Source organism: Neofelis nebulosa, chromosome 10, assembly GCF_028018385.1.
Source record: "Neofelis nebulosa isolate mNeoNeb1 chromosome 10, mNeoNeb1.pri, whole genome shotgun sequence".
Lineage (NCBI taxonomy): Eukaryota > Metazoa > Chordata > Mammalia > Carnivora > Felidae > Neofelis > Neofelis nebulosa.
This window is the reverse complement of record NC_080791.1, coordinates 25,688,463-25,709,848: the sequence shown is the minus strand read 5'-3', so window position 1 is coordinate 25,709,848 and position 21,386 is coordinate 25,688,463. Positions and strand designations below refer to the sequence as shown.

Genomic DNA, 21,386 nt, shown 5'->3' with positions numbered 1-21,386 from the left:
GTCTCAGCTCCAGGATGCCTCCTCGGAGGTGGGTCCCTGCATCCTTCCCCAGGTGCACCTGCGCTGTGCTTGACTTCAGTTTGCTCTTTCCTTACTGCAAGCTAAGTCTTTCTTTTGTTTGTGTCCCTTTCTGTCTCTCTTCTGCTCCCTGCCAGATGGTAAGTTCCCCGGGGTAGAGGATCAGGTCCGTCTTGACTGCTGCTGAATCCATGGTGCCTGTTCCTGCTCCTGACACACAGAAGGTGCTCCATAAATTTTTGTTGCGTGACGGGATGTGTAGGCAAATCGAAGCTATGGAAAGTGAGAGACCCTTTGGACATTGTGCAAAGTTGGCCCCATGTTTTCTGCCACAAGACAGCGGTCAAAATGGCTAACAGCACTCCACCAAGCCTGGAGGGAAGGGATGGTCAGGAGTAAGGTCCAGGCTCTCCTGCCAACGTGGCCCCACTGGGATTCTGGGACCCACAGAAAGAGGAACAGATCCTTCCCGCCCCACCCTCAGGATTTTCTCCTTGCATATGAAAAGACTGTGAGGGCCCTGAAGATGTGGTGTGTGCATTGGGCAGAATTCTAGTCTGAAGCTTAATCTGAAAAGGAAGGAGGGTGGGGGTGGCTTGGACACCCATGCTTCTACCCATCGGGGAGCAATCTGGGTCCCACTAACACCCTTCCTCTCTTTCCTGTCTCCATGTGCACACCCAGCGGACCTCTGTGAGGGGAACAGGTGGCGGGTGAATGCCTGAATGACCATGGCTGAGCACTCCTGCGGGTTAGGGGACAAAGCAGTTGCCATGCAAGGGTTCAAATCCCCCAGGTCCGACTGCAGTGTCTCCCATGAACAGGTCTATTTAAGATGTGATTGGGAACGTGACAATGACATTCAGAGTGTATGCCACCTCCTTTCTTACTACCAGCAGCCTTACCCCGCTCCGCCCTAGATTTTTCCACCTACGCTATTGCCACTTGGTAAAGAGGGAAGCTCAAAGCACACGCTGGTGCGCCCAAATTCTCATTAATTCCTCCCTGTGATTTGGGGAGAAATCGAGGTTACTTTAGTAGCAGCTTCTGAGTAAAAGTAAGTAGCCTCTTAGAGAACAAACAACGTTCCTGTTTCCAAAACTCCTCCCTGGACACTTATTTGCCAGAGAGAAGTCAACATGCCTTATGGCTGGGATCTAACAGGGTCTAAAGGGATGGTCAGGGACACATGTGGCACATGTTGGTCTTTCGCCTAGCACAAGCCACGACTGGACCTTCTGGGCCAAAGTGGGTCTTCCGAGGGCAACATTCAGATTTTTGCTTTTTCCCTGCAATGGGTGTATAGTTCTCCTTCCCCAGATGGACATCTAGGCTTGGATGGCAAATTGCCCATTGAGGGGTCCGATTCCCCCCCGGACCTTCTGTCTCCCTTCTGATACTGAACAGTATGTGTAGTGCAATCCCCAGCCGGGAGGCATTCCTGCAGGCAAACAGGCAGCCATTCTCAGAGTGTCCTGACCTTTGCACATGGTTTTTATTTTCCCTCACCACCACGAAGGCAATGTCACCCTCCACATTGGCAGGTGCTTTGGCCCTGTGCTGATGTAGAGGCCCCACTCTTGCCTCGGCCTAGGTCACACGAACTGATCTTCTTATACCTTGCTATAGAGCGAATGTTTGTGTCCCTTCCAAAATTCACATGTTGAAATCCTAACCCCTGACGTGATCATGTTAGGAGGTGGGCCTTTGAAGGTGATTAGGCATCTATGAACTAGGACATGGGACCCTAACGGGACACCCCAAATCTGCCAGAGCCTTGATCTTGGACCTTCTAGACTCCAGAACGGTAGAAATAAATGTTTGTTATTTAAGCCTCAGTCTTTATTATTTTTGGTATAGCAGCCTGGACGGACTAAGACGTAGCTGGTTAATCATGGGCCGGCCACTGAGCCAGACATGGGAGAAGCTCCCACACATACCAGGACTGCATTGCCTTTCACAAGTGAACATATTGCTTCTTGTTATCTTATTTTTCTTTTAATGTTTATTTATTTTTGAGAGAGAGAGAGAGAGAGAGAGAGAGCAGGGGAGGGGCAGAGAGAGAGGGAGACACAGAATCTGAAGCAGGTTCCAGGCTCTGAGGTGTCAGCACAGAGCCCGACGCCGGGCTCGAACTCACGCATCATGAGATCATGACCTGAGCTGAAGTTGAACGCTTAACAGACCGAGCCACTCAGATGCCCCTAAAGCGGATATTATAAAAGATGCTCATTATTCAGGTAATGCAGAGTCTGAATATTTAACATTAAAGCAGGTGTGACGATTATTTGGGGAGAGGGAATGAATGATCTGAGAACCCACGCTGCTTAGGTTCCCTGCTCCGCACTTTGTCTACAGGCTCAGCCCTGACTCCTGGTCTGGCTCTCCTCAATCCAGTGCCCTCCCCACCTGTGCCCACATTCTCACCTCAACACTGGGCTAGATACTGACGCTGCATTTTTAGACTGATGAGAACAAGAGGACAAGTTTGCTTAAACCGGCAATCACTTTGAATGGGAAACCAGTGGCCATCTATTTAAAATGGGAAAGAGTGCTCTGTAAGATCAAATCCACTTTATTGGATGAATTTTTAGCTGTGCAATGGTGTTCTCTTTAATAAGAAGATTGACAAATCTTACACAGGGGGAAAGAGATTTGACACAGCAGTTTAAGGAGATGTTGTTAGCAAAAAACAAGCCGAGCAGAATTAAGTGGCTTCTTCCAGAAAGCAATAATTCCCCGTCTAGTCTCTTTTCACAGCTCATTAATTCTCTAGGCATCAGAAAAAGGTGTCTCCCAATTATCCTGCCACAGGAGAACGATGCTGGTGGATGGAAGCGGACGGTCTACAGCACAGCACAGAAAAGTGGTGATCTGAAGAGGTGGGACGCTCCTGTTGCCGTGGCCCCAGCTCAGGAGTTGCCCTGGAGGGGGGTGAGGCGCACCATGATGGCCTCTCTGTATTTGGGAGGGCTTGGCTCAGAGGCCCCTGCCTATCATTATCTGCGGCCTTGAGCAAACTAATTAACCTGTCAGCACCTCACTTGTCTCATTGGTAACAAGGGGTTACTAAGAGCTTCTCTACAGTGTTTGCAAATGAAGTGCGATCATCCAGGTGAAGTGCCTCATCCACTGGGCGCGTAGTAGGTGCTCAGTAAATGGTGTATGTGCACAGATGCGTTCAGGGCATATTCTTAGAAGATAACAGGCAGATGGTTTTTGTGTGTGTTTTGTTTTGTTTTTGCTTTTGGCAATTTCAGTACAAAAATTTCAAGTTTCTGTGGCTCTCAACTCACATGAGACACATGGTTGAGGCAGGCTGGAAAGCAGGGCACAGGATAAATAAGGTGAAACTAGGTGCCCGGTTGTTATAGGTGGTGAGCAAGGAGGGCTCTTGCCAGGCAAGACAAGGGCTTCTTCTCCTCCAGCCAGGTCAACTGCTCAGGCCAGGATCTTAAGACAGCGGAAGGGAATGACAGGAAGTGGGCTTTGACTGCACAAGGGTGGCATCTGCAGGGAACGGTCACGGGCAACACCCATTCTACCTGGCCTGAGAACAGGGTCAATGGGCAATGCTGTCCACACCTATCAGGTGTCAGATTCATGGGGAGAGGAGAATTAGTGGGAACGTAGCTTCCTCTGAGTTCTCAGGGGCTCCTCCCTTATAAGGGGTGATTTCAGAAAGGAAGGTCATGGAAGCTAAGGCAAGAAGTTAGCTCCCAATGCCTCAGGGTCTGACCTGTGGGATACCGCTTTGGGATTTGGGAGGTGCTGAGGCCTATGGGAATTACCAGTGGGCGTGCCTGACTAGCTGGCTTAACTCAGCTGTGTGGCCCTTCAGAAGTGATGGGCGGGCTCGGAGCCGTGTAGCTAAGGGCTGTGATCCACACATGGCTGGTGTGCAGGTGCAACGTTTATAAAGTGATCCATTGAAGGTCTGGCCCCCACCAGACTCGACATTTAGTAAGTGCACGCTTACATGAGAACTTCCAGAAAATGATTTGAAGAATGTTTCTTAGGTGTACCGAGTGGTCACGAAGAAGGATTTCCTTGAGATATGAAGGGCAGTCAGTCTTCCTGCAATTGAATCTTCATGAGAGAAGGCAGCGAATATGCACACTGGGATTGGTATCTGACTAATCGGGGAGCTTTGGAAGAGGACCGCATTGATCTCATTGGCTTCTGCAGCCTCGACGGTTTCTGTAGTTGGCTGAGACATGATACAGCCCGGGTTCATGGAGGCCACAGCAGAGTTAGCCAGCTGGAGAGTGGCTCACTCAGCCCGGTGCAGGAGGTTTTAGAATTGGAGATGGAGGCAGGTGTGAAGCGGGCCCCTCCAGTCCAGCTGCAGCATTAGCTTCACCTGCGGTGCCCCCTCTTAGCTGCCTCACCGAGGGTTCTAACACGCAGGCACTGATGGGTATTGACTAAGGCCAGGTTTAGGTCTGGCGAGGGGGGTTGAGGAAATAGCCCCGCTGTGCAAACCCTGGACCTGACAGGCCTGGGGTGAGGCCTGGAGCCCACCCGAGAGTCAAGACATCCCATCTTAGTAACGGACTGCATGCCTTAGATTCCAGATAGCATGCAGTTCCCCGCTGGGGTGCTTCCCCTTTCCGTGGGGGCAGGATTCTAGTGCATTCCCCCATTCCCTCCAAGACCTGCCTCACCACAGAAAAATGCCTGGAACCTGGATTCGGCGCCATGCCCCTGGCAGGAAGACCCCCCCCCCCCCCACCCCTTGCCGGCCCTGTCCCTATGCCTGCTCTCAAGATGGAGTCCACATACCCAAGCACAAGAATCCCCTTCCTCTGAGTATGGTGGCCCCACAAGAGGCAGTTCCCCATCCAGGCTGCCTGCCTCCTCTTCTCACACCAGCCCAGCCTGAGGGGATGTGGGCCTGAGAGCCCAGAAGTTGTTCCCTTTGTTCCGCCTTAACTTTCTGCCTCACCATGGCGCTCCTCTCTCTTCCAGGGAAGGTGCCTCAGAGCGGGCAGGAACGTGCTTCCATTCTCAAAGGGCAGCTGAGGGCTGTGAAAATAATTCTGCAGCCAGGGAGCATTTGAAATCTCTCTCCAGGTCCAGGGCAGCCTCTCAGGAGCCTATCTGCCTCGACACGTGTCAGCTGTGCTTCATGGACCTGACCATCTGCCCCGTCTGCCCGCCCTCTTCCTGTGCCACTAAACTGGAAAAGAAAACCTCCGGAAGTTGTCCTTTTGAAGACCCTTCTCTGCTCTTTTCTCTCTTCAGGTTCCCCGGCTCCCTGATTCTCCCACTGATTGCCCTCGCCCCACGTTTCCTTCCCTTCCCGTCTGCCCCCTGGGCCTCATTCCTGCTCTCTGGGCCCAGCCTACAGGAAGGAGGCCCAGGGGCTTCTCAGCTGGGCTGGAAGGTGAGGCCTCCTGGGTTCCCCCTCTTTGTGCTTCACAACTGCCTCCCCTCAGGTAAGGGCGCTGAGCCTGAGGTAAGAGTGTCTTGGCAGTGCTTGGTGCTGATTCTCATTTTAAAATTTTAATTGCTTGCCTCTCTGGTTTTCCTCCCCCCTCCTGGTTTCAGTCCTGACTGGCTCATCTTGCGCTGGAAACTCCACTCACTCTCTCCCTGGATCTCACCACAGGCTGAGACCGTGAAAGAAAACTACAGCGAAGGTGATAGGTACTTTGTGATTCTTGGGCCAAAAGTGCGAGAAAAGAACCAGCCACTGGGTTCTGTCTTGGGTGGGAGCTCTGGGGCACAGTACGATGGGGAATGGCCAGGAAGTGGCCCGTGACAGCTGTACATGAGCTCGTGGGTGCGCTGGGTGGCCCAGGCCAGCTTCTGAGAGTTACTTCCAGGAGACCAGGGAGGCTACATGTGACACGCAGAACACAGCAGAGGAAACACAGAGGAGGACAGACCATCAAGGACCTTGTCCTCCGTAGCTCTCAGAAGGTGGACACTGCTCTGGGAGTTGGAAGGAATCGCCTGCATGACGTGGATGGACCTTAACCCATGAGGTCTGTGAGCCTAGCCCAGGACCAGGGGTGTGAGCTTCCAGGGGGGCAGAATCTCCCCGCCCAGAATCCACAACAAGCCTCAGGGTGGTAGGGATGAGGGGCGAGGCGTGCTGGCCCTTGGAGGGGAGCTGCTGGGTGGTCTGTGAGATCCAAAGAGCGGGGTGATCCCAGCCAGCCGGCAGAGAGAAGTGTGTGTGAAGACAGAGGGCCCTCTGTAACTATCATTGTGGGGAAACCCATCCTGCCGCCAGGGCTGGTAGAGGCCGGAGGGGAAGAGGCAGCATTGCCATAGGGGCCCAGGCCACAGGCCCCCTACTCAGGAAGGCCTGAGCTGGGAGATGCCGGGACTGGACATACTGTTCCTCCCCATGGAGCCTTGATGGCCCCGGGGCCCCCCAAACAGCGCAGTCACATCATTCCTCCTCCTCCCCCGGCTCTGTAGCAGGTGCTGTGCCCCTAGAGGCCAGCGAGGGGAGGTCGTGGGGACAGTACCGTCCTCACACCGAACCCGTGCTCTCCCGGGACCCACCCAGGCCCTCAGGCCCGTCCTCTCCCTCCTGCTCGGCCTCTGTATCGAGCTCCGTTTCAGCACAGCCCCCCGGCAGGGGTGGGCTAGGGAGATACTGGAGGAGCCGGCCTTCCCGCCTCATTTCTGCCAGCTCCTTGGCACAGCAGCTGGGCGTGTTGGTCTCGTAGGTGTCGTGGAAGGTGTTGTAGTCCACCTCGTAGAAGCCCTTTTCCAAGGTGAGGACTGGTGTGAATCGGTGGCCCCAGAGCACCTCTGTATCCATGTAGGAGCTCCGTGCCTGGCAAGTCATACCTGGGGGGACAGAGGACACAGGTGTGAGGACTAGCCACATCCATCCTCCATCGTCCAGCCAGCATTTGTGCACCTCTACTTGTGCGGAGCACGTTGGAGAAGTAAACCGGAAGAAGGCACAGCCCTCGCCTTGGGGGAGCTCCCCGGGGGGGGGGGGGTAGAGGCAGAAAAGTAGAAGCCAACATGCAAGATTCTGGAGTAGGTTCCTAGAGACTGGGGCAGAAAATGCTGGAACAGACAGAGCCAGTGACATGCATTAAGGTCTAGAAGACTGAGCTACAAAAGAGGCAGGAAAAACGTCTGAACAAAGATAAATACAGAGTGAGTGAATGTTGAGAGACTGACAGGCATGTAGGACACAGGGATTCTTTGGGGGTAGACACATATGGGCAGAAGCCTCTCTCTCTCTCTCTCTCTCTCTCTCTCTCACTCACGCACACACACACACACACACACACACACACACACACACACACCTTGGCTCCTCGACTGTGGCATGCTCCAATGCCTCCATTCCCTGTCTGCTCAGCCCTTGCATGCTTATGTTATTTTTAGGTATCGCTTTTTCTCCAGGGAGGAGAGCAGCTTTGTTTATGGATGAGGAAGCCTCTGTGTTTGGGGTCACAGGAAAGCAGCTTTCTGATATTGAATCTACCGGTGGCTTGCGCTCTTAACTGAAGGAGAAGCCCTCTCCAGCTCACGGGGTCTCATGCACACCTAACCCAAGTGAAAGGCTGCTTCCCACCCATTTGTACTCCAGTGCTGGGTACCCCCAGTGCACCCCACACACCGTGGGCTTGCAGCCCGCTCTCTGCTCCCGGGGTGCTGCCTGGGCCAGGCCTTTCCATTCTGTCGTCCCGTGTCACGGCCCAAAAGAGGGGCAGAGGCCTGAGCTGGGCACTGACCAGCCTAGACCCAGGCCAGATGTCCGCAGGCTCAGGGGGCCTTGGAGAAGACAGCGGTACAGGACGTCCACGGGGGCCTTTGGGCCGCATCTCCTGGGGCCCTCCCCTTGGGATATGGCGGGGGCCACCCTGCAGCTAGAGAGCCCACCTGTGTCCCTGATCTGGAAGGAAAAGACGCCCTTCTAGGTGCCAGACACGGTGCTGTACATAGGACACCCCGTGTAATTGCTTCATCCCCCCCGTCCACCCTGTGAGACGGATGGCGCTCGCTTTGCTGACAAGTTAACAACTTGCCCACACTCACGCAGGCTGGTTGTGGCAGAGCTGTGCTAGTCAAAAACCCGCCTGAATCCACGGCCCGTGCCTGGCTCCGAGAGTGTGGCGACTAAGACGTTAAAGTCACGGAGAGAACAGGTGCGGGTGGGAGTTGTCCTCCCCTGGTCTCCCGGGGACTCCCTGTGCTCATGGGAGGGGAGGAGGTCAACCAGGTTGGGCAGGTCACCTGCAGGCCACTGACTCTGAAGGATACCCAAGGGGTGGAGAGCCAGTTCAGCTGGGTCAACACTTGATCCCTCCATGGCAGGTGGGAGCAAAGGCATGAGGGCAGTGTAGGGCATAACTGTCCAATGTGTCCCCACCTCTCTGACCTGGCCCCTCCTTTGTGGTCCCAGAGTGGAGCTCCTCCTCCAGAAGCTCAGCCCCTGTTCAGATCCCCAACCCAGCACCAAGGGCGGTGTGGCCTGCAAGCCCCCCTCCCCCTGCTCTGCTGCAGGCTTCCTGCGTCCTGACTGTCCTTGGTCCCAGGGGCTCCCTCGGCTGTCACCATATGCTGTCTGGCCAGGCTCCAGCCCCCAGCAGATGGCCGAGCAGCAACCCCCCACGCCCGTCCCTGGAGCCTGTTTGCACCCCCAGCCAGCTTCCCCAGGCTCCGTCCAAATGGGAAGGTTTGTGAATGCCCCGTCTGAGTTTCCCACCCAGCCACCAGCTTCCCAAAGGTGAGGAAGGCTTGTTTGGCCATCTTTGTGACAGGCCGCTGAAATTCTGGGAGGCGGTGTGGTGCGGCAGACAAAACTCTGGATCTGTAAGTGGAATACCTGACTATGAACACCTTCTGTCTGCACAAAGCTGCACGACGCAGCATCAATGTCTGCTAGACAGGACTGGAGTGACCCTGGGGTGCTGTTGCGACAATTAGAAAACTACTTATCATTCCGAGCCTGAGTGCGTTTTCTCCGAGTGCTCCGTCTACTGGGTGAAAAGAAGAGAAAAGAAGGCAAGGAGAGGAAAAGAAAGAAGAAGCAGGGTGCAGGGTTCTGCCGGAGGGCTCCTCACCCCAGGAGGTGTGGCAGGGGTGGTGGGAGTGGGGGCTCGCACAGAGGCCTTGGCCTTTGAGGAAAGGCTACCAGCTGCCTGTGAGGGTTCACAGCTGAGCAGGGAGGTGCCAGACTGGCCACGAAGAGGGCGTTTGCGTGGGGTGTAGATACGCTGTTTTCGGCTCGCCCCGTGTTCACTCAGCCGGCCTTCCACAGGGAAGCTTATGGACAGGCTTCTCCAGAGGGGGGCCAGCCAGAAGAGCTGCTCCCATGGCCCTGGGGCATGGGCTTCTCTCCCAAAACAGGATCCTGTGACTTTGGGAATCCTTGTGTTTGGGAAATGCCACACCAGAGCCTCTTCTCGCAGAGTGACCCGCAGCACGGGGAGACACCGTCAAGTCCTGCTGTAAAGAAGCCAGGGCACCCTGTTTGACTGTATTTCTCCAAGTTCTCTGGTCACAGAACTCTGTTTGGGTAGACATGTGCTCCAGGATGGGGTGGGGCAGCGTGGCCTGCTGAAAGCGAGGGCCAGCTTTGAGGCCCCCTGCCTTCACAGGCATCCTGGCTCTTTGACTGGCTCTTGGACAAAAAGTAGACCAATGGCCTGCCTGTCTGTGCCTCTGTTTCTTTATCTGTAACTTAAGGACCATCATCTCACAGGAGGTGGGAGGGCATTAAAGGCAATATGATATGTTGAAAGTTTAGAACTGCGTGGGGCAATCGGAGGGTTCAGTGAACATTAGCTGTTGTTACTCCCTCTTGAATACTCCCTCTTGAATACACCCCTCAGGTCACACCGTTAGAGACTGGGCTGGCTGAGTGTGCCATCCCAGGATTCTTAGGCACCAACCTCCACCTTCTAGTCCTGGTGACCTAAGCTCCCGGGCATGTTGGAAGGTTCTGTGGCTGAGGAAGATAAAGTGTCTTACCTGTTGCCTCCACCATCCCTTCTAGAATGACCACGACTTCAAACTCCTCCTGATCCAGCTGGGCCCGAGACATCTCCCAGAAAGGGCTCTTCTCATTTATCTCGTGGGAGATGATGAGCGGAGACACCAGGAAGAGACGGTCATCCCCAGTGTCGAAGCCCACGTTAATGTCCGTCTGGTTCAGGGGGATGAACTCCCCTTCTTTGGTCTGCCGGGACTTGATGAGTTTGGCACGGATGGAGGCCTCCACAATGTGGGAGTTGCGAAGGTCACCCACCCGGAACATGAGGCAGAGCTTCTCATCCCGCATGGAGATGACCGCGTTGTTGGAAAACATGAGGGTCTCTGCTCTCTTCTTTGGCTGACTGATCTTGACAAACATGCACCCCACCATGAATGCATTGACGATGGAGCCAAGGATGGCCTGGACCAAGAGGAGTATGATCCCCTCTGGACACTTCTCTGTGATCACCCGAAAGCCATACCCGATGGTGGTTTCAGTCTCAATGGAGAACAGGAAGGCAGACACAAAGCCACTGAGGTTTTCAACACAAGGAATCCAATCTTGGTCACCAACGTGGTCCAGATCACCTCGGATGTAGGCAATCAGCCACCAAATGAAACCGAAGAACAGCCAAGTGATGGTGTAGACCATCGTGAAGACAAGCAGGTTGAAGCGCCATTTGAGGTCCACCAGGGTGGTGAAGAGGTCGCTCAGGTACCGATAGGTTTCTTGGACGTTGCCATGGTGGACGTTGCACTTGCCACTCTTTTCCATGTAGCGCTGGCGGGGCTTCTTGCCTTCTGTCAGCAGACGGGTGCGGTCTGTGGCAATGGGGATGTAATCCCGGGCCTGTTTGGGAATCTTCTTAGGGTCCCTGGGAGTGACTCCAATCTCCATATCCTGGTTCATAGCATTCCTAGAATCGCCAGCCATAGCTGGGATGCGTGGAGTTAAAAAAGACATTATCAGTGAAGTGGACTGTTCTGATTCACAGAAACACAGGCCTTCAAGGTCACCCTTGCTTCTGGGTTCTCAAAGGCCCCTCATCTGGTATACAGTAGACCCTACTGTGGCGTTCTCAAGGGCAGGGACCATGTTTTCTTATATTACTTGCTTGTATCCCTGGTGCCCACGACGGGTTCTAGCATATAGTAGCAGCTCAATAGTTGCTTGCTGAAGGAAGGATGGAAGGAAGGAAGGAAGGAAGGAAGGAAGGAAGGAAGGAAGGAAGGAAGGAAGGAAGCGAGGGAAGTGGGAGGGAGGGAGGAAGGAATAGTTGTTTGTTGGATGAGTAAGTATGTAGGTGCAAACCGCACATCGTATTGAAGGGATTTAAAGATATGTGGGAGCAATTTAAAAAATAAAATCACAACAATTTATTAAGTGCCTGCTACAGTCCATGCATTACACATGGACCGTCACTTGTTATCACGACAACTGGTTGGAGTTGGAGCGTGGGGTCTCACTGTTTGCTTAAGCGTCTATTTATTTCTAATAGTTCCCCCCCCCCCATTAGAATGTAAGCTCCGCACGGGCACAGTTGTGTCTGTTTTGTTCCCTCATACATTCCAAATACCCAGAGGCTAGCCCAGAACATACTGTATCCTCAAAAAGTACTTATTGGATAAATGAATAAACAAATAAGAAAATAGAGTCCCAAAGCAGTAAGTGATTAAGTGCTACCTGGGCCACCAAACATGTATGTAGGGGAGCTGATAATCTGGATTCTTGATCACTGGGCCCAACGTCTGTGTTTTTTTTTCTTTTTATCTCCCTGTCTCCTTTCTTTTTGTCTCAGGTCTCAGCAGCAGACAAAAAGGAAAAGGCAGTGGGTGTCGGATTGACCATATGGTCACTCCTCCCATCTGAGTGGGGAGTGCTGCCTGAGCACTTAGTAATATGACAAATTGCAGTGTAGAACCACCATTAAAAATCTTGACACAGTAATTCTGTGGCCTCTAAAAAACTGAAATGGACAGGACATTAATGCCCCTAAGGTTTTCAAAAGGGCTGCAAACTTTTATGTGGAATCAAAAAAGAATGCATGAAAACCAAACTCACAGATACAGAGAACAGATTGGTGCTTACCAGGCAGAGGGCTTATGGGGCCAGCGAAATGGGTAAGGTGGTCAAAAGGTACAAACTTCTGGCTGCAAAATAAGTCCTGGGGATGTAATGTACAGCATGGCGGTTACAGTTAACAGAAAGATGCTAAGGGGACGAGTCTTCAAAGTCTTTGTCACAAGAAAAACAATTGTAACTACACGTGGTGATGGATGTTAAGTAACTGTGGTGATCGTTTTGCAATGTATGCATCTATCAAATCATTATGTTATACACCTGAAACGAATACAATGTTACATGCCAATTATCTCAGTAAAATATCTCAATATTTTACTCAAATATCTCAAAAAATAACTTTCAGAAAGGGCTGTGAAATGTTTTTGGAGGATATGCCATACTTTAAAGAAACATCTAGATACCTGTAATAGTCCGCTATTTTTCAGATATTCTGCCCCCTTGCATTTAAAATACTTTAAGGGGCATCTGGGTGGCACAGTTAAGCGTCTGACTCTTGGTTTTGGCTCAGGTCATGATCTCATGGTTTGTGAGTTTGGGCCCCACATCAGGCTGTGTTGCTGACGACATGAAGCTTTCTTGGGATTCTCTTTCCCCCTCTCCCTGCTCCTCCCCAGCTCCCTCTTTCTCTCTCTCTCTGTCTCTGTCTCTGTCTGTCTCTCTCTCTGTCTCTCTCTCTCTCTGCCTCTCTCTCTCTCTCAAAATAAAAAAAATAAACTTAAAAAAAAAAACGACTACTTTAAGACTCTGCTGAAACTAGGAACGACCATGAGAATCTCTACAGTTAATAATCACAGCTTAAATTTCTGAGCATTCATGAACCAGGCCATGTGCTAAGAAATTTACATCCATTAGCTCATTTCTCACAACAAAGCTATTAGACAGGAACTGTTATTATCCCCCCAATTTTCAGGCAAGGACAATGAAACTCAGTTAAGTGGCTGTGTTAGGATTTGAATCTTGGTTTATTTAGCTCCAGCCTGGGGTCTCACAGGACCCACCATACAATGGCTTCTAGACATTGATGTTCTATGGCTCCTGCTTCAACTAATGAGCTACCTATTCTGGAAAGTTCTATGAGCTTCTGATCCTGGGGGAATTCACCTCAGGAGATGCTGTTACTCAGCCCTTCACCTTTACAAGTAAACTTGTCTTGATTTCACAGGTGCTCCCATTCCGAGGAAGCAGGGTCCCTGGTAGCAAATCCCAGATGCATGTTCTATAAACCATGGAGGAAGAGTTTACCCATCACAAAAAAGTCAGATGATCCTGGCAGACCTTTTTCTCTGCTGCCTTGGTGGTTGCAGCAATTTCAAGGTAACCTTTAAAATATCACATTGAAGGGTCATCAGGAAGGCTGTTTGTCTTAGACATCCGTTGGCCATTTCCCATTCTGCAGAGGGCCACCTGCTCCCTGCTCCCTCACATGGCAGTTACAAAGATAAATGAGACCAGGAGCAAAATGCTTGGTGCTGCTTTGCAGAATCCCAAGCGTGATGTCACTCTGCCCCTCGGTAAGAGACTGTTTACTGACGACTCACTCAGAGATGCCCAGAAACAATGAGAATTGCTGCTAATTCCAATGCCTTGTGTGCTCCTGGGGACTCCAGCTGTTGGAACCCAGAGAGGGGTCTAATAGGAGGGCTCTCCATGGACTCCCCAAGCCACTGACTCTGGGCAAGGGCAGGGGCAGTGCTGGCAAGAATGAGTCACTGGCTAGGGCACCTGGGGAAGCACATTCTCCTGCCCCAGCTCTTCCAGAGAAATAGCTTTTCTGCTGATTTTCTGCACTGTTTCCTTCTTTACTTTTAAACATACTTTTGTATGTTCTTGTAGGAGAAAGCCTTGCTCTGTAGTAGAAACAGAGAAAGATTTTCTAGGACCCCTCAGTCAAGATCTGAGAACTCGTTGTGCTCAGCAGACAGGGAAAGGGTTTACTTGATATTGGCATCCGTTCTCCATGTGTACTAAAATCATCTGCCAGAATCACTTCTTGCTCAGCCCAGGTTGAGATCTGAGTTCTAGCCCAGCTTCCAAGAAACTTGTTCTGTGACCCAAGGAAAAACAGTGTTAACTGTTTGCCTCAGTTTACTCTGCTATGACCCCAGATAATATTTTCCACCATTCCAGCTCTGGGGGCCATTATGGGGATCTAGGGAAAGACTACATGAAAACAAACAGAAGTGTGAATGTAAATATAGATCCACAAACTCTCCTTGAATTGAAATTTCATGCAATGTCCCATTAACCCCCACTTGAAGGATGAAGAAAGAGACACAGAGCATCTAAGTCAAGGACTGAAGGGCCCCAGTGGGCCATCTGCTGGGCAAGGCACCACGCTCACAGGTATGGAAACTCTCCTACCCGGATTTCTTCCTAAGAGTAAGTGAAATGCCCATTCTAGAAATCTTGGCCTCCAATGCTATGGGCCCATAACATGAAAAGAATTTTTAGGGACGATGGAGATGAGCCTTTTGAATCAGATTTTCAAGATCTATTCTATTAACTCATGCACCCATTCAGCAAGCGTTAGTGGAGGAACCAGTCCAGCTTTTGTGCTGAGAGCTGGAGAGTAAGTAGTGAATGAGGTGATACAGACCCAGCCTCCATGCCCTTTAGAGTCTAGCACTGCCCCCTTTGAACCCAGGGGTCTGGGCCGGGGAGAGGCTGTGGACTGGAGGAGGCAAGCCAGTAAGAGAGCTGCTCTCTGCAGGACCAGGAAAGGCACTGACTTGAGCAAATCCCATTAAACCCCATCAGGCCTGGTGCCGCTACTCATCTGTAATCCTTTCCTGTGACTGTGAGTAGGAAGCTGTGCCCAGACATGATTAAAACTCTTGGGAAAGACAGAGCCTGAAGTCCAGCAAAGTGGTGAAAACTCTTTGATATAAAAGCACAAACGGAGAAAGAATGAAAGGAGGCACAATCAAAGGAAGTTGTACTTAAAAAAAATTTTTTTTAACATTTATTTTTGAGAGACAAACAGAGACAGAGTGCGAGTGGGGGAGGGGCAGAGAGAGAGGGAGACACAGAATCCGAAGCAGGCACCAGGCTCTGAGCTGTCAGCACAGAACCCAATGCGGGACTCGAACTCACAAACTGTGAGTTTAGATGATGCCTGAGTGAATCTGACATTCTTTTTTTTTTTTAAATTTTTTTTTTTTTCAACGTTTTTTATTTATTTTTGGGACAGAGAGAGACAGAGCATGAACGGGGGAGGGGCAGAGAGAGAGGGAGACACAGAATCGGAAACAGGCTCCAGGCTCCGAGCCATCAGCCCAGAGCCTGACGCGGGGCTCGAACTCACGGACTGCGAGATCGTGACCTGGCTGAAGTCGGACGCTTAACCGACTGCGCCACCCAGGCGCCCCAAATCTGACATTCTTTTAAAGGGACCTCTGTATTAAGAATTCCCACCCCTCCCCCACCCCTCCCCCACTGGACACACACGGTAAACAAAGTCCTGTGTCATGGGGATGCTTTTTCTACAAAGTCAGGAGCCATGGACACAGTCCCTTGATACAAGCTGCACTTGGAAGTCGGCAGGGTTTCCGGAAGGGAGCACTAGGCTGGGAGTCTTGTTTTAGACTGGTTCCCTACTGTGAAAAGGAGAAGAGCAGATATCCTTCACGATTTCTTCCTTTCTCTCTTACATATGCTGAGTCAGTGTCTTCCTGGAGATTTGGGATATGGGATGAGGCTGGAGGAGGGGTCATGAACAACATACTCCTATTTCAGGCTAAATATTTGTATACTGTTCTACATGAATCTCTGTGGCTATTACTGAAATATGAAAATGCTCCAAATGGTTGATGAATAGGCTGTCCCAATGCTCTCGAGGACCTTCAAGATTAGCAGGGAGTAGGGGCCCTGGGTGGCTCAGTCGGTTAAGTATCGACTTCAGCTCAGGTCATAATCTCAAGGTTCGTGGGTTCAAGCCCCACGTCGGGCTCTGTGCTGACCGCTCAGAGCCTGGGGCCTGCTTCAGATTCTGTGTCTACATCTCTCTTTGCCCCTGCCCCACTTGTGCTCTGTCTCTCTTTCTCTCAAAAATAAATAAACATCAAAAAAAGAGAGAAAGATTAGCAGGGAGCATTAAAGGTGTTACCAATGGAGTATGTGCTGGGTATAGAGAAGGCACACACAGGTGGGCAGAATTCTAAGATGCCCCCATTATTCCTACCCCCCCCATAGAAACTCCCTGTAATTCCCCCAGATCTGGGGAAGGGATACTCTCTCCTGTGACACGCCACAGCTGACTTTAAGAAAGGGAGACCACCTGGGGTGAGCCAGACCTAATCAGGTGAGCCCTTAAAGGGACTGGGGCTTTTTCTGAAGCAGAAGCTTAGAGGCATGGGCGGAATTAGATGAGAGGGAGAGGCTCTTGGCTAGCTGTGAACATGGAGGGGGCCAAGTGGCAAGGAAAGTAGTGACCTCTGGGAGCTGACAGCAGCCCCTCGTGACAGCCAGCAAAGAAACAGGGACCTCGGTCCTAATAACCATCAAGAACTAAGTTCTGCCACAACCAGAGGAGCTTGAGTTCCAAAGGAGTGCGTAGCTTGCTGACACCTGGATTTCAGTCTTCTTAGACTCAGAGCGAAGAACACAGTCACGTCATGCTTGGACTTCTTACTTAAGAACCCTAAGCCTAAAACTGGCTGTTGTTTTAAGCCATTTAGTCTACAGTCGTTTGTTGTGCAGAGAAAAATAAGACAAAACAAAACAAAACAAAAATAAACAAAACCAAAAAAACCCACTAACACAGACTAGAAGGGGGAACCAGGTAATAAGTAGTTAGGAAAGCTGACCCTGGCATCAGATTGCCCAGCTTCTGATCTGACCTGGAGCTGAGGGACTTTGGGGGAAGTTACTGCTCTGAGCCTCAGTTACTTTTTCTGCAAAATGGGGATGATGATGGGACCAACCAGGGAGGGCTGCTGTGAAGACTGGATGAAGGTTGAGGCCAGCACTTATTTTCCATCCAAGGTAGAGTTGTGGGGGTGGGGCAGGAGGGCTTCAAGCAATTCAGGAGAAGAAAGAGCCAACAGCCCCTAGTGTCTACTGGGTGTCAGCATCATGCTTCCAGCAGCTTCTTTCACTCCACAGGGAAGCATGGTCTTTATTTTCCAAAGAGGGACACTGGGCGGGAGTGTGAATAACTTGCCCAGTCATGCAGCAACTGTGGAGAAGCTCTCTAGAACCCACAGTAGTTGTGCTGGATGAGTCATTGCTGCTTGGAAAGGAGCTCTCACCTTGCTCTGTTCTCTCTGGGGTCCCTAAGCGGCTGGGCCTGAAGAACTTCCTAAGAACTCTCTCGCCCGTGGCCCTTGCACGTAGAGGCAGAGGCTGTTCTGGGGCTCAGATATGGGTGGCTCGCTCTTCTGCTCCTCTCTTCCTGGGTCCCGATGAGCTGCCCTCCTGGGGCAAGAGCGGGATGAAGAGGGGGAGGGAAGGTGACCAGGACAGGGGAGCCCCAAGCACGAGCATGGCGGGAATCTGGGAATCCCTAGAGGGGGGGCCTGGAGCATGGGGTCGGTGTCCCCTGGCGTGTCCAGCATGACCCCGGCCACTCTCCCATTGCTGGTCTCTTGGAAGGAGACGCAGGGGGCTTTCCATGACCCTTCTTTTCTCAGCAGGCTGCCAGAGGACAAAAGGTTGGAAACTGCAGTTCTGGCCTCTGCCTTTATAGCTCCCTCGGGGCCACCCCGGGCTGCCCTTCCTGACCGACGCACAAGCAGCTGGAGAAGCTCGGGGGGGGGGCAGCGGAGAGCAAGACCGGCCCTGTCCCCTGGATGGGTGGGGCTGGCCCAGAAATCCATGTCTGAGCCCTGCTTCCCCAAGGAGGGGGTCAGCGGCCCCAAACCCCCAGAGCCTGTGTCCAAACCACACTGATGGGCTGGCTGCTGCCAGGGGGCCAGTCCCGCTCTCCCAGCTTTCAAAACTACCATCCTTAAAAAAAAAAAAAAAAGAAAAAAGAAAAACAGAAAAACTTCAGTGCATTCTGTGGTTTAATGGCAAAAGAGCACAGTTGTAATACATCTTTAAAAACCCATCAGGTATTTTATTTTAAAGTGCAATCATTTTGCAGCTATTTGTTCTTGTTCACTTAGATGGAAACCTATTCTTTAATTTAGTGTGTTGTGGTTTTATTTTTTGAACCTAAGTTCAAAAATGATCTGGGTGATAGCACGTGTGAGAGTAGGCGTACAAGCCCATCAAAAACTGTAATGTGCAGATTCAGTCATTCATCCAATCCGTGAGACCTCCACTGACCAGTCACTGCAGGCTTTAACTGTGCTGGGCCCTGGGGGTAGGAGGAGGTAGATGAGCACTTTACCATCTTTCTTGTGCTTTCTAGTCCCAGAGATCTTGTTAAAATGCAGATTCTGATTCGGCTGGTCTGGGGTTCCCAGAGTCTGCATTTTATCAAGGAGCTTCCAGTCATGTTAATGCTGCTGATCCTCTCTTTTTTTAAAAAAACTTTTTTTAATGTTTTTTTTTTAATTAAAAAAATTTTTTTTTAACGTTTATTTATTTTTGAGACAGAGAGAGACAGAGCATGAACAGGGGAGGGGCAGAGAGAGAGGGAGACACAGAATCTGAAACAGGCTCCAGGCTCTGAGCTGTCAGCACAGAGCCCGACGCGGGGCTCGAACTCACGAGTTGTGAGATCGTGACCTGAGCTGAAGTCGGACGCTTAACCAACCAACCCACCCAGGTGCCCCAATGTTTATTTTATTTTTGAGAGGGAGAGAGACAGACAGAGTGTGAGCGGGGGAAGGACAAAGAGAGAGGGGAAACAGAATCCGATGCAGGCTCCAGGTTCTGAGCTGTCAGCACAGTGCCCGACATGGGGCTGGAACTCATGAACCGTGAGCTCGTGACCTGAGCCGAAGTTGGACGCTTAACTGACTGAGCCACCCAGGCGCCCCTCTCTCTCTCTTTTTTTTTTTTTAATGTTTATTTATTTTGAGAGAGAGAGAGAGAGAGAGAGCGCACGTGAGCGAGGGTCAGAGAGAGTGAGAGAGAGTGAGAATTCCAAGCAAAGCTCCATGCTGTCAGCACATAGCCCGACTCAGGGCTTGATCTCAGGAACCCTGAGATCCTAACCTAAGCAGGTATCCAGAGTCCTTGCTCTTGGGTGGTCGCTTCCCCAGCTGAGCCACCCATGCGCCCCCTGCTGGTCCTCTTGGAGTTGCAAGACTTCCCTGCAGGTGCACATTGTAATCAGCCCGGAGCTGGACACCAGGCTGATGCCTACGTCCCGCCCCCAGAGAACCTGACCCCAGGGGATTCTAACAGCAACCAAGATCGAGGACCACTAGTGTCTTTTCTGCCTTCTAGGAGTCACGGCCTGCTGGGGAACACACGGCAAACAGGGTAGCAGAGAGTGATGGCCAGACCAAGAGACAGTTCTTAATTTGGCTTGGACAGGGTGAGTGAGGAAGGGCCAGGAACGACTTGGTGAGGAAGGTACCCGGCGAGTGAGGTGGAGTGAGCCTGCTCGCCATGAGACGCTGGTGGGCTAAGCACCTGTCATACGCCATCTCTGTGCCAGGTGATGTTTACACACTGTCTCATTTAATATTCAAATAGATCTATTAAGCCTGCCTTAATTTACAGATGACTTAGTAACTTGCTGAACGTCACTGAGCTATTAAGTGGCTGGACTGCGTGTGTCTGATTCTAAACCCTCTAAAAGCGGCTGCCCCTGCCTCTGAGGTTACTCGGCCTCGGCCCTCGGGGTTTGACCAGGCTCTCAGTGGCTCTGAGCCTCAGGGGGGACCCGACCCTGAAATATCTGGCCCAGGAGACTGCCAGACGGACACGCGCCTGGTCTGTGCCATGCAACCACTTCAGGATCTGCTGCTGGGCAGCCCCACGTCCCCAGGCTGCCCGGAGCCGCCTTCCTTTTCCCCCCGAGGGGACTGTACCTTCCATCCACCCTCCTACTTGCCCTCAGAGGCCCCCTGCTCAGGCTTACAGCTGCTCCTTGACTTTTTCTAACAACCGCAACACTTGCCCCCACAGGTCCCTAACTGTTCCAAAGAGACAGAGGGGGGGGGGGTCCGCGTGTCCCAGCTGACACCTGTTCAGGTATAATCACCGAGTGCCCCTTCCACTCCCAGAAATGTCAGGGTTTGCACAACATGGCCCCATACAGGGAAGACACAACTTCCCGGCAGTCACCGATTCCTCTAAGAGTAAGTCTCCTGCCTCTAAGGTGCGTCTATTTCTGCCAGGAGTGGGGTGAATACCTTGCCATTCCTGAATTTCTTAGCTGAGTGGGGCGTGCAGCCTGCGGTAACCAGAACCCATGAGGCTGGTGCCAGACTCTGCGGTCCACGGAGCTCAGTGAGCGGAGGTGCTCGGCTGAATTCTTTCCGCACTCACTGGCCACGTACAGATAATATACCTTCTGCCATTTTGCATTCGAATAGAAGCTCTCTTTAGGCCTTCACTTTCATGTTTTTGATAGAGACAAGGATTTTAAAAGATTTAATTCTCTTTATCCTGGGAAAAGCAATTATATGAATACATAAGTGCAACCAAAACTTGCTCTGGGTTTCAGGAGCACAATACGGAGCGGTGGGGAGTGAGGTGAGGACACACACACAATCCTAACGGGAACAACTATTATTCAGCTGCTGCTGGTTGTTACCATGTCAGACTATGGAGCTGGTGCCATAAGACCTTCCTCTTTCTTTTTCCAGAAAAGCAAGAGATGAAGACTTTTTTTTTTTAGATGAAGACTTTTAAACAGGGATTTTTTTTTTCAATGTTGACAACGAATTCAACGATTTTTGAAACAGCAAGCTAACCAAAGAAAATAGATCCGTGAGTCAGATTCAGTCTGTCAGCTGCCAATTTATACTCCTGGGCTCCTGAGTCGGAGAGAGGCTTTTTCCTCACATGGGCGCGTTGGATTGTACTTTGAGTTATGCTGAGCATGGCGTTAAGAGCTGTGGTGGCACCAGAAAATTCTCCCTAACAGGTCTTCTGTGAACACGGCCTGTCAGCCCTCAGTACACGGGAAGCCAGAAGGCCCATCTGGGACTCACATCACAGCAAGGAGAGGGGTAAATGGGTTGTCCTTCCCTGCCCACTGGTCTGGTTCCTATGGTCCTAACAAGCCCTGTCTCCTCACCGACAGCCTTGTCCTCCCCAGTCTCCTCCATTGTGCAGGCTACTGTCGCGACCCCTCCGCCTTCCTACAGTGAATCTTCTGTCTAGCTGCCTTTCCCTCTCCGATTGCACCCTTTGCAAGTATGCTGTCACGAGTAGAATCTTGGACAAGCATTGCAGCCTGCCATCTCAGTCACGG

General features: G+C 51.5%; 1 protein-coding gene across 1 annotated transcript in view; it reads right to left on the bottom strand.

Annotated features, from left to right (window-relative positions):
- Nucleotides 1–2,577: 2,577 nt before the first annotated feature.
- KCNJ5 (potassium inwardly rectifying channel subfamily J member 5) overlaps nucleotides 2,578–21,386 on the bottom strand; it is a 29,538-nt gene continuing 10,729 nt past the window's right edge. The window contains exons 2-3 of the mRNA XM_058687302.1: nucleotides 9,979–10,917; nucleotides 2,578–6,831 (exon numbers count right to left, since the gene is read on the bottom strand). Coding sequence (XP_058543285.1) covers nucleotides 6,509–6,831; nucleotides 9,979–10,915 — 1,260 coding nt within the window. The 5' untranslated portion in view covers nucleotides 10,916–10,917 and the 3' untranslated portion in view covers nucleotides 2,578–6,508. The remainder of the gene's footprint in view (nucleotides 6,832–9,978; nucleotides 10,918–21,386) is intronic.